This window comes from Rhinatrema bivittatum, chromosome 7 (assembly GCF_901001135.1).
Source record: "Rhinatrema bivittatum chromosome 7, aRhiBiv1.1, whole genome shotgun sequence".
Lineage (NCBI taxonomy): Eukaryota > Metazoa > Chordata > Amphibia > Gymnophiona > Rhinatrematidae > Rhinatrema > Rhinatrema bivittatum.
The window spans coordinates 269,687,431-269,700,657 of NC_042621.1; the positions used below are offsets into that span (position 1 = coordinate 269,687,431).

General features: G+C 43.9%; 1 protein-coding gene across 1 annotated transcript in view; it reads right to left on the reverse strand.

The window, feature by feature from the left end:
- Positions 1 to 13,227, reverse strand: part of LOC115096222 (solute carrier family 2, facilitated glucose transporter member 5-like) — an 89,193-nt gene that overhangs the window by 25,929 nt on the left and 50,037 nt on the right. The window contains 2 exon segments of the mRNA XM_029610732.1: positions 3,115 to 3,236; positions 4,130 to 4,253. Coding sequence (XP_029466592.1) covers positions 3,115 to 3,236; positions 4,130 to 4,253 — 246 coding nt within the window.

Here is a 13,227-nt window from a genome sequence, read left to right on the forward strand (position 1 = left end):
GAAAGAATCAGGACTGACTCTGCCTGTCCATAATAATATGGTGTCATCTGTTCATCCTCATCATACTAAACTTGGAATGAAAACAAACATAACAAAAATAAAAATATTGGTTATCTTTAGGTGCTAAAATCTGTAAATGTCAAATATTTAACATTATTTATTATACACTGCCCTCACTGCCTACAGCACAGGATAATATAATTCATATGAATTCAGTGTTTCTCCCTGATGGAGCCTACAACCTATGGGATTCATTTACTAAGCTTGGTTAAGGTTTTACAGCGTGATAAATAGTGTTTACTGCATGGTAAATGCATTACTGTAGGGATAACACATGGAATTATAAATTTTGCATATAATTTTTCACTCCTATAGAAATTTTTTTGCATATAATTTTTCACTCCTATAGAAATAACCGCCAGTTCTTATTTACTTAACCCTATTCTGTAGACGTAAACTTTTCATGAAGACTGTAATCTGTAAGCACCTGTATTTATTATAAGAATTTGTATTTACTATTTATATTTATTATTTAGCTATTAACATTGTTCTGTTACCACTTGGTACTATTTCTCTCCTTTACCTCAAACTCTAAGTTCCTACTAAGTTAGCCATGTTATTTATACCCAATCGTTGGATGTAATTGTATATTTGTTTAATTGTTCAGTCTGTTTGATGTAACTTTCTGTTCCTTGTTCTGTGTAAACCGAAGTGGTATGCACTAGTGCATGAACTCCGGTATATAAAAGCCTTTAAATAAATAAATAAATAAATAAATAAATAAATAATCCATCCCCCAAAAAGATGGAGCAATGTGGGTATTAAAATGAGCTGATTTTCCCAAATAGTAAATTTTCCCAATAGAGAAAGGTGAACAGTGGAGTGCTCCAGGGATCTGTTCTGGGACCACTGCTTTTTAATATATTTATAAACGACCTGGAAATGGGGACAACAAGTGAGTTGATCAAATTTGCTGATGACACAAAATTATTTAAAGTTGTTAAATCACAAGAGGATTGTGAGAGATTGCAAGAGGACCTTGTAAAACTGGGAGACTGGGCATGCAAATGGCAAATGAAATTTAATGTAGACAAGTGCAAATTGATGCACTTAGGGAATAGTAACTCAAATTATCACTATACAGTGCAAGGTTGCACATTAGGAATCACTATTCAGGAAAAGGATCTAGGCGTCATCATTGATAATAATACATTAAAATCTTCTGCTCAGTGAGTAGCAACAGCCACAAAGTAAATTGAATGCTAGGGATTATTAGGAGAGGAATGGAGAATAAAATAGAGAATATCACAATGCTTCTGTATCAGTCCATGGTGTGACTTCATCTTGAGTATCATGTGCAGTTCTGGTCACCACATCTCAAAAAAGATATAGCAGAGTTAGGAAAAGGTAGCGAGAAGGGTAACCAAAATGGAACAATTCCCCTATGAGGAAAGGCTGACGAGGTTAGGACTCTTCCTCTTGGAGAAAAGATGGTTGAGGGGAGATATGATAAAGATTTATAAAATAATGAGTGGAATGGAATGAATAAGCGTTAATATGTTGTTTGCTCTTTCAAAAAGTACAAAGACCAGGGGACAGACAATGAAGTTAGTTAAAACTAATAAGAGAAAATATATTTTTACTCAACACATAATTAAGCTCTGGAATACGTTGCCAGAGGATGTGGTGAAAGCTATAAGTATATAGTTATTTTTAAAAATTGTTTGGACAATTTACTGGAGGAAAAGTCCATATACCAGATCTACTGCTTATTCTTGGGATAAACAGCTTGAAATCTATCTACCCCTTAGGATCCTGCCAGATGCTTGTGATCTGAATTTGCCACTATTGGAAACAGGATACTGGGCTTAATTGACCTTGGACTGACCCAGTATGGCAAGTCTTATGTTCTTATGCATGCAAATACATGCAAATCAGCTTATTAATATGGTAACAAAATAAGGCAGCTTGCTGCAAAGTCCACAACTATGCTTTTTTATGAAAAGTTAGCTACATCTACTTCCTCTCTTAAGTCATAGTGCCGAAATTGGTGAGATCCCCTCTCCCATCCTCTCATGCCACCCCATGAGGCAGCCAAAATGTTAAAAAAAGATACTTTTGACCTGGCTCCATCCCCAGTTCCAAAACCTGCCCTATGTGAGCACAAAGTTACCTTCCGCCCAACTCAGACCTCCTCTTCCCCCTAACTCACTTGACCCGTCTGGAATATTATTTTCCAATTCCTGGTGGTCCAATAGCTCCCCAATAGTCCCCTCGGGCTACTGATCATCTAGCTCCATCTTGAACATGGTGCTGGCCAGACTCAGCCTCATTTTTGCCCTGATCATGTGATTGGGCAAAAGTGAGACTGCAATTAGCTGGTGCCATTTTGACCATCGCTCTGGCTGACCTGCAAGGATTGGAAGGTCAAGACCAGCGGGAATTTGGGATTCACTGGACCACCAGGGATTGGAAAGAGATAGTCTGGAGGAATTGGATGTGCTGTTGGAGGAAGAGGAGGTCTGGAGGGATGTGGAGAGATCACTTTGTGCTCACATAGGGGATGGAGTTTGGAACTGTGGGTTGGGTATGGGCCAAAATTATCATTTTGGAACATTTTGGCCACTTCAGGAGGGACAAAGGAGGGATGGGAGAGGAGTCACACCAGATCTCAACTGATTTTGGTGCTATGACTGGGTTGGGAATTCTACAGGATACATGGGCTTTTTAAAAGATGGTGAACCCGGTATGTAGGGCCTCTTCACTGCAGTATTTTACCGCCAGGAAAAAATCCAGCAGGATTCACTAACCTGAGGTATTGAGTTGCTGATTAGTGAATTCCATGATAATTTTTTCTTTAGGAAAAATACCATGACTTAGTAAACGAACTCCTAAGTTTTAACCCTGGGAGATTAAGTGACTTGCTCAAAATGAGAGAGTGATGGATTAGGGGAACTGAATAGTGTTTCCAGATTAACAGTGATTTGTGCTTCACTGCCATTCCTGCTTTGGTTACATTTCTGTTTGGACTATGATTGTTTTCAATGCTCTGCGCCAGAAGTTGAACTGCATGCAAAAAAAGAGTGTGACCCATGTAAAGGATGAAGGGCATACCTGTAATTCCAAAGCTAATGTGATTCCAGCACAGCATTTGCCCATGATGGTGAATCCAACAATTATTAGGGGACATCTTCCCAACCTCTCAATAGAAAGGCATTGTAAAGAGAAATAAAGTCCTTGCTATAAAGTCCTCTGACACTTTGGGTTTCATTGATTAAATGTTTTTTTGTCATTTGGTGCCTACGAGGAAAGGAGAAATGACTACTTATCTGATAATTTCCTTTCCTTTAGTGAAGGGTAATTCAGTCCTAATGAGTGGGTTATGCACCTCTGCCAGCAGATGGAGATGGAGCAAAAGCTGATGTCATGGCCATATGGTCCCATCCTGACATCAGCCCACCAGTATTCTCTGGAAAAGCCAAACTGTGAACAAAACTGATTATACTTGAACATTATTAGCAGCAGACAACCATTCATTTTTTCAACCAACAGGAACACTGAGCTCAACCAAAAGAAGGAACATATTTAGCAAACTAAGAGTTAGAGAAGCCACTTACTAAGCATCAAAGAAGAGCAGGAATCATACTCTGCATAGCTCGCCCTAAGAAGGCTAACCACAAATTCAAACTCCGGCAGCCGAGGGCGGGTCTGAGATTGACCTACCTTTCACTAAAGGAAACTAAATTATCAGGTAAGTAGTAATTTCTCCTTCCTTAGTGTTTGGGTAGGTCAATCCCAAAGAGTGGGATTTACAAAAGTTAATCATGAAAAGGGTGGGAGGCTGCCAGCGGTCCAGTCAAAACTGCCAGCGCAAAAGCGGCATCCTTCCTAGCCCTAACATCCAAGCGGTAATGTTTGGAGAAGGTGTGCAAAGATGACCATATCCCCACTCAGCAAATTTTAGCATGCAACAACAAACAAAGTTCCACCCATGATACTGCCTGAGCCCTCATGGAATGGGGTCTAATTTGTTTCAGGAAGGCAACCTCAGCAGCAACATAGGCTGCTGTAATGACTTCCCTCAACCAGTGGGCAATTGTTGCCCGCGTCGCTAGTGCTCCCTGCTTACCTCCACCATGGAGCACAAACAGGCGATCAGACTTCCGAACAATCTTATTAATCTTCAAGTACCACAGTAAATGACACTCGATATCCAAGGAACGCAAAAGGCGGTACTCAGCTTCATTTCTGTCCTGTCCAAGGCAAGCAGAGAAATGGACTGATTCAAATGAAAGTCCAAAACCACTTTGAGCAAAAAAGAGGGCACAATCCAAGGCTGAACTGCACCCGGAGTCATATAGAGAAAAGGCTCCGGGCAGAAAGGAGCCTGCAGCTCAGAGACGCGATGTGCTGAACAGATTGTTACCAGAAAACTGTCTTCAAGATAAGCAGCTACAAGAAAAGAGTAAGCAGCAGTTAAAAAGTCGGACCTGCCAAGAACTCTAGGACCAAGTTAAGATCCCACAAAGGCACCGGAAGCCACAAAGGGGGCAAAGATGATTAACTCCCTGCAAGAAATGGACACGTCCGGATGGGAAAACCAAGGCCATCTATTGACTCTTCCCCTGTAACAAACCAATGCTGCAACTTGAACCTTCAAGATGTTAAGGGCCAAACCCTTAAGCAAGCTGTCCTGTCCAAAATCAAAGGAATATCAACCTTGAGCAGTTGAGTACCTCACTCAGATCACCAGGCCTCAAAGACTCTCCAAACTCTAAAATAAGCTAGAGGAGTAGAAAATTTCCAGGCCTACAGAAGAGTGTAAATTACAGCAGGTGAATAACTGTGCTCCAACAACCAAGCTCTTTCAATGGCCAAACAATAAGAAAGAACCAACCTGGATCCTCATGCAGAATGGGCCCCTGACGTAACAGATCTGTCCAAGATGGTAGCTGGAGGGGACTGCCCACCAGAAGTCTCTGGAGATTGCATACCACAGCCTTCAAGCTCAATCTGGAGCCACCAAAAGGACGGTGTTGGTTTAACTTGCAATCTTCTGTACCAGCCTGCCTAACAAAGGCCAGGGCCGGAATGCATACAGCAGGGCGCATATGGCCATTCCTGAATGACAGTGTCTATGCCCATCGCTTCTGGGTCTCACCCAAGGCTGAAGAAGTGTGGGACCTTAACGTTGTTGAAGTTTGCCAACAGGTCTAGATCTGGTAGGCCCCAGCAGTTCACCAGGAACTAAAAATCCTTGTCCTCCAATTTCCAATCTCCTGGGTCCAAGCTTCTCCTGCTGAGGAAATTGACTCTGATATTGTCCTTTCCGGCATTGTGAGAGGTGGAGATGCTTAGGAGATGCTGCTCTGCCCTTACCATGAGCGCATCTATCTCCCCCGACATCTGTCGACTCTTGATTCTACCCTGATGATTGATGTAAGCCACTGTTGTTGCATTGTTGGACATTACCTGGACCACCCAAGCCTTTAATCACTCTGCGAACCACAGGCATGCCAACCGAACCGCTCATGCCTCCAATCTGTTGATGTTCCACTGCCGGTCTGCTTCATTTCAGCACTCTTGCATCACTATCTCCTGACAGTGAGCCCCCCAACCCCGGATGCTCACATCTGTTGTGAGTATCAACTAATCCAGTATAATCAGGGAAATTCCCTTCCTGAGATGGTCTGCGTGTAACCACCAGTTCAACTGGGTTCTCACCTCTAATGGAAGTGTTATGAATGAGCGGTGTTTGAGTGGATCCTTGGGTACTGTGGCAGATGACCACACCCATGGGGAGGAGCCCCGTGAGGAGCCACAATACTAGGCTAGACTCAGAACTCACAAACACAGTTAGTTCTTTATTAAACAACTTTGAAGAGTACCACCAGAGGTGGCAGTAATGAGGCAGTCTGGTAGTTGCAGTCTCAGGGACCTTGGCAGAGGGAGCCTTTCCCACCCATTAGTAATGGGAGGTTCCGAAGTAGGTTTCCCAGCAAGGAAGTACTGTGGATGAGATAGACTGAGAGTATTTGCCGTAGACAGGTGATTCCACCAGGTTGTAGAAGTAAGTGCAGGCACTGAGGCAGGGAGAGCAGGCTCTCAAGGAGCGAGTACCTGTTCCCTGTAAGACACCTGAAATAAAGCAGAGGGCCCCCGAGGAGCTGGTACCCAGGTTAGCAGTTACCCCGAAGGGCAGAGAGAGAGCTTCCAGTGGCAGTACGGAAGCAGCAGAGTAGCGTAGACAGGAACGGAACATATCCGGAGTCAAGTCCAAGTCCTTGCTAACTCAATGAGCTAGCAAAATAGTAGATGTTATATACCCGGATGGCGTGACGTCAGTAAGAGGGAATGCCCCCGAGGTTCGTGCCAAGGGTTGCATAAAGACGTGGGTGACACACGCGTGTGCGCACCCTAGTAGGTACCTGGGAGGAGCATGGCGGAGGCAGCACCATAGCCACTCTGGGGACGCCGGAGAGGTCGGCTTGTAGACATGGTGGTAGCCATCTTTCCTAGGTAAGCGGGAGGACCCGTGAATAAGGTGAGGAAAATGGGGCGAAGCCGTCTAGCACTGACGGACGAAACAGGAAGGAGCAGCCTCACCGCATAGTTCTGCAACTGCAGATTCTATCAGGAGAGCAAGGTGTGCTGAAGAGGGCGCATATGTTCCCTTGCCCAGGGAGCCACTTCTAATATGGCACCATCCACCCCAGGACCTGAAGATAAGACCACACTGTTGGATGAACAGAGTTCCGGAGGGACCAAACTCACAGCATCAATGTGTGGATCTGAGAACACTCTGCCATGGCTTGTATCAAAACGAACCCTGAGATACTCCATTTTCTGAGATCACTACAAATTGCTCTTGGCCAGATTCACCACCCAGCCTAGCTCCTGTAGCAAGGAAATGACCCTGCGGGAAGCACGAAGACTCTCTTTCAATGTCTTGGCATGAATCAACCAGTCATTCAGATGGGATGAACTAGAATGCTCTCTTTGCAAAGAGCCACTGCTACCATTACCATGGCCTTGGAAAAGGTCCTGGGCACTGTGGCTAGTCCTAAAGGCAAGGTCTGAAACTCGTAATGATGATCCAGGATGGCAAATCAGAGGAACTACTGAAGTTTCTGCCAGATGGGAATATGCAGATACGCCTCTGTGAGATCCAGAGACATGAGGTACTGCCCTACTTGAACCGCCATCATGACAGAGTGCACTGTTTCCATCCTGAAATGCATGATTCATAGATGTTGGTAGAAGCCTTTGAGATCCAGTATGGGATGAAATGACCCTTCCTTCTTGGACATGACAAAATAAATGGAATATTGGCCCATATTTTGCTACAATTTGGGAACAGGAATCACTGCTTTCGGATTCAACAGCCTTTGTAATGTCACTTCCACTTCTACCCTCTTCTGAGGGCAGTTGCATGGAGAGACCATGAAGGCATCTGGAGGAATGAGAAGAAATTCTAGAGCATATCCATTCCGAACCACTTTGAGAACCCATTGATCTGAAGTAATTTGGACCCACCTATAATAAAACCAGATAGATGACCACCTATCTCCTGCACGATCAGGTGAGCTCACAAACCTTCATTGGGAAGTCCAAGGGGCTCTGCATCAGGAGCAGACATCCTTTCAAGGACCTTGGGAGTGAAAGGACTGAGACTTGTGGAAGCAATGGGATCTCTGGAAAGAACCTCTCCTATAAGGCTGAAAACACTAGTAGTCTCGAGAGCGGCCATTGTCTGAAAAATCTGGGAAACTGGCTTATCATCTTCCAGAAAATGAAGGACCTGGGTCTCTCCCCATTTACTTGCCATTTTTTCCAATTCACTGCCAAACAAAAGTGAGCCTTTGAAGAGCAGCTTAGTCAGATTGGACTTTGAAATTGTATCTGCAGACCAGTTGCATAGCCACAACTGCCACCTGGCCGCAAGAACTGAAGCAGCTCCTCTGGCAGCTGTGTGTACCAAGTCACAGTGCACATCAGCCAAGAAAGCAGCTCCCGGTTCTACCATAGGTTCCAGATCAGACCCAGCACCACCAGATTCTTGACAAAGATGAAAGATAGCCCAAGCTACCAAGGCACAACAAGATGGAATTTGTAAGTAAAGAACATAAGAACATAAGAAATTGCCCTGCCGGATCAGACCAAGGGTCCATCAAGCCCAACATCCTGTTTCTAACTGAGGCCAAACAGGCTACAAGAACCTGGCAAGTACCCAAACACTAAGAAGATCCCATGCTACTGATGACAGTAATAGGAGAGGCTATTCCCTAAGTCAACTTGATTAATAGCAGTTAATGGACTTCTCCTCCAAGAAATTATCCAACCCTTTTTTAAACCCAGCTACACTAACTGCACTAACCACATCCTCTGGCAACAAATTCCAGAGCTTAATTGTGGATTGAGTGAAAAAGAATGTTCTCCGATTAGTCTAGAATGTGCTACTTGCTAACTTCATGGAGTGCTCTCTAGTCTTTCTATTATCTGAAAGTGTAAATAACCGATTCACATCCACTCATTCAAGACCTCTCATGATTTTAAAGACCTCAGCCATCTCTTCTCTTCATTGTCACTGCCTCAAAGTCTTAATTCAGGATAGCCTCAATCCTCCTATCCTGAGCATTCTTCAGAGCCGCACCTAAAAGATACCTCTGGTACACTCTATTCCAGATCAATCAATTCCTGGATGGCGTCCAAGAGGTGAAACAAACAACAAGCCTTGCGCACAGTGACCAAAATAGGATCCTTGACCAAAAGAGTCAGGCCCATTTACCCCAAGTGTCTTCAGGGTTTGAGATATCAGACCTGGCAACTCATCTCTCTGAAAGAAATGTAGAAAAGTTCTATATGGCTTCAAATCTGGGGGAATGTCCCCTTCCTCACCAGGAGAGCCACCACCATCATCATTGGTATCATCCTGATCCACCTGCATTCAAGCTCTGTCAGACCGCACTGTGCCTCGGTGCTTGATCATGGAGACAGGTGGGGGAGCACTTGGAGTGCCCAGATTTACCTTAGTAGGAACTGCTGCTTCAGCAGAACAGCCCTGTAAAAATGTCTGCAATCCCTGAAAGAATTCCACCCAGGAAAAGGAGGCGAGGTCCATTCCAGGCCCCATATGCCCGAACCTGACTTCCTGCGAGTCAGTGTCCCCTGAGGATTCAACCCATGGACCAATCATGGGAGGGGACACCCCTGCAGTGTCTCCCTCGGTCTCACTCCCCTCAGACAGAGGAGATGGACCATCATTGGCAAAACTGGAAGGAGGCAAATCTCCTCGAAAATCCAGGCAGCGCTGACACAGGCTTAAAGAAAGCTCCAGCTGAATGGCCATGATGTGCCATGCAGCACAGATAGATAGGCACTTAGGTTTCTTCACCACACGTCTTACAGTGCCATGCTTTAAGCATACAGCCCAATGCCTAGCTTTCCCGCGCTTACAAGCGCACCCAAAATGGACCCACAAAAAATGTGCATCCAAGCCCATGCACCTAGGCCAATCATCCAACTAAATTCCCAGACTGGATGCCCAGAACCGATGCCTAAACTGGATGCACAAGATATGTGTCCAAAAGGAAAAACACTCAAACTGAACGCACAAATGAGAATGGATGTGCGTATGGATGCACAAGTATGGGCTGACAGCCTGCAGCAAAAAGCACGTGAAAGTGCCCCATGGCCTCCAATCGCCAAAATGGGAGAAGCCTAGGAGTGGGGCCTGCCATGCTTGCACTCTCTCCTCACCTCACAGAACTCCCCAGTCATGAGTGGGGTAGCTGAACACTGAGGAAACAGGTCCTTTTTCTGCTGTCTTCCTGTCATTGACTCTTTTTATTATTTTAAAGTTAAAATTTTTTACCTAAGCTCAGCCCTCCCTGAGAGCAAGAATGGGACCCGGCTAGTGGGGAGAGGGCTAAAGCCTTCAGTGCTGAGACTCTCTCAGACTGCAACCGCTAATTGGAAATTTAGGTCCATGCCAGTTAAGACTTTAGGACTGAAGGCACTCTACTGAGGGAGGGACTGCATGGTATCACTTCAAGAGGCAAGTGGTGCTACATAGATATTTCCTTTCCAACTGCTTTCTTCTTTTCTTCTCTTTTTTTTTTTACTCACAGGCAATCCCCCGAAGGGAAATGTATGTTCACCATCTGCTGGAGACGGAGAATACTGGCAAGCTGATGTCAGGACGGGACTATATGGCCATGACCCCCAGCTTTTGCTCCATCTCTATCTGCTGGCAGAGATGCATAACACACTCGTTGGGAGTGACCTACCCAAACGCTAAGGAAGCACTAGATAAATTATGCCCGTTGTCTTTGCTGTATTGACCTGATGGATACTAGGATAGGCAGAATATTTCATCCTCTACTATCCAGTTTATTTTGGTTGGTTCAAATAGAAACATAAGGGCACCAGTTTTTAGCCTGTAAAACTAGTCTCACCAATTTCTAATGAGCCGGAGTTTCTATGTTTCTGTGAGTTTAATGAGGGCAGCTCCTTGTGAGCCAAAGATTACGAGTCCTAATCCTGCCCAGAATACTGCCTGGATGCTCAGTTGCACTGAGGTGGAATCATACTCAGTTTGTTCTACAAAACCTCAAACAGATGTGCAAAAATAGGAATTATGCGCACAGATGGTGAGAGTGTGAATGCTTGAGTAGAGTACTTGTTAAAGCCTGAGGAATATATAGCAAATCCTTTCCAGTGGCTGATGCATAACAAGATACAGCTCTAAGAACATTTAGTTGGAAGAATAGTGTTCTTCAACTAGAAACCACCAGCTGAGAAATATGCTTTTGTACATCTTCCATAGACTTAAAATAAAACTTGTATGAAAGTAATGCTCTTCATGATCTCTCCTCCTACAGTTCTATGCTCTGGAAGGCTAGATTCTCTTTATTGTATATTTAAGTGTTTCCCAACCTTCTCCAGGAGACACCCCAGCCCATCGGGTTTTCAGGAAAGCCACAAATCTCTCTCATGCATATTCATTACAGATCCCTTGAAAACCCGACGGGCTGGATGTGCCTCCAGGAGAAGGTTGGGAAACACTAGGATATTCTTTCAATGACTTACTTTGGAACATTGTCAACATTTAACCCTTTGGTGAGAAAAATTTAAATCAAGACCTTATGAATATAAGAAGATTATTTTGTAAAAAAAAAAAAAAAAAAGACTGAGTAATTTGAAATTTGACCTCTCTTTGTAGCATCTGAAGGTTTAATGCTTTTTATAGTATCTCCCAATAAACTGTGCAAAAAGAATTTCATATCCAGAAGGTATTGCATTGATCGCTGTTACTCTTCCTTTCTCATCACCTTCAAAACATACCCATATTTTTTTTCTCAATTGCTCTAACAGGCAATAGGTTTTGAGACTACAAGGGGGTAAGGCAATGTCCCATTAACCCTGCAAATATAATAGCAGATTCAGTAAAATAAGAATTCAGGAAGTGCATCGGGAAGGGAGCATAAGGGAAAAAAGCACTAGTTTAGCACTAACTTTTCTTCCCCCACTGGAAAAAAAAAAAAAAAAAAAAAAAAAAAAGCTTTGAGCAAAAGCAGCAAAAAATATTGACAGCAGAACAAATGCTTGTAATTTTATAACCAATCTCATGGTGTCCATTGGGTGCCATTCCTGCCTCCACTCAGGACCAATCAGACTGACAGAGCTATGAGTCTGCCTGAGTGAATGTGAGCCGCTTGCTGTAAAAATCTTCCCTTCTCCACCATTTCAAACAGTCTTATTGCTTCTAGCAAGGAGGTAGCTAAAGCTATGGCCCACTTAACAGGCTGGATCAGGGAGAGTGAGTGAGGTAGAGAAAGAAGGAGAGAGGTGGGGGGGGGGGGGGGTTGGTCCAGTAAGTGAGAGAGAGAGAGAGAGAGAGAGCACAAGTTCTCGTGTCTGCAGTCTGTTATGTTTATTAAAGAAAGGCCGTGCTGTGAAATTTTGCTCCTGGGATCCGATGGCTCACATTAGTCTCTCTAATTGTCAAAAATCTAATTTAGTGTTATATAGCTCAGGCCAGCCCTGGGTTAAAAATATGGAAGCTACGTTGGGTTATAAATCTATGCTCCACTGTGGTAACTCTCCAGCTAAGTGAGTCTGTGAGAGCTGTTAAAGTAGGGGGGGTCGGTCTGGGATGGCATGGAGGGGGGAGGACAGCGGGGGATTGGAGAGAACCTGCTGATTAAAGTGCAATCTTTATTAGTGTTTATGGGAGAGAAAGCGTCATATTTTTCTCTATAATAAAGATACATTTTCTATTCCTTTATGGGTTTTTTTTTTTTTTGCTGTTGGAAAACAAAACAACAACAACAAAAAAAAAAAACGTTTAATTGCAGGTTCTAAATCAGAAACCATAATAACCGCTGACTCCAGTGAGACCAGAGTGATCAGCGGTGCCCGCACATTTTAGCCGAACCCGCTCCGCTGGAGCTCTTCGCTAACCATCGGTAAACATCAGCACAGAATCGAGATCCAAAATTAAATCATGAGCAACTTGTAAGTGGGTCACAGGATCAAGGCCTATCAGGAAAGTCAGGTGACGCTGCTTTTGGGTTTTAGGAGTCTTAACACCCCCCACCCCAGGGAGGGGGCAAGACGCTAGAAGAAAACAACCACCCAGGTCCCCCGGTGTCACTAAACAGGGAACAAAATGGATAAGCTGCAGATTCACTTTACCTGTCGAGGAGGGAGATGAGGGCAGCAGCGACCTGAGAACGCTTTCTGATAATAAATCTTTCAGGAAACAAGAGAAAGTGTATCCTTTTCCTATGGCTTTTACTTGATGTTGTATTATGAAATGTGTTTTTGTTTCAACATGGTAATGTATTGTTAGAAAGTTTTTGCTCACCGCTTAGCACAGATTATTCTGCTTTAGGTGGTATAGAAAAGCCTGCAAGTAAATAAGTAAATAAATAAATGAACCCAGATGCCACGCTTGGGGGGGGCAGATTCTTAGCTTCTTTCTGGAATGTTCCAAATAACCTCAGCCCCCGAACCCCACTCCTATTATTTGAGAACACCAAATTGCACACAGTGGGGGGGGGGGGGGGGGGGTGTTGTATTTTATTTAAATGGAAATAAAATCAGCAGAAAACAGATAAACAGGATATATAGATCTATAACAGTAAGGTCTCACAGTTAATTGGCAAAAAAGAAAGAATATTTATTTACAAATTGTGTAGTAAGCAAAGTACTTAACCTAAC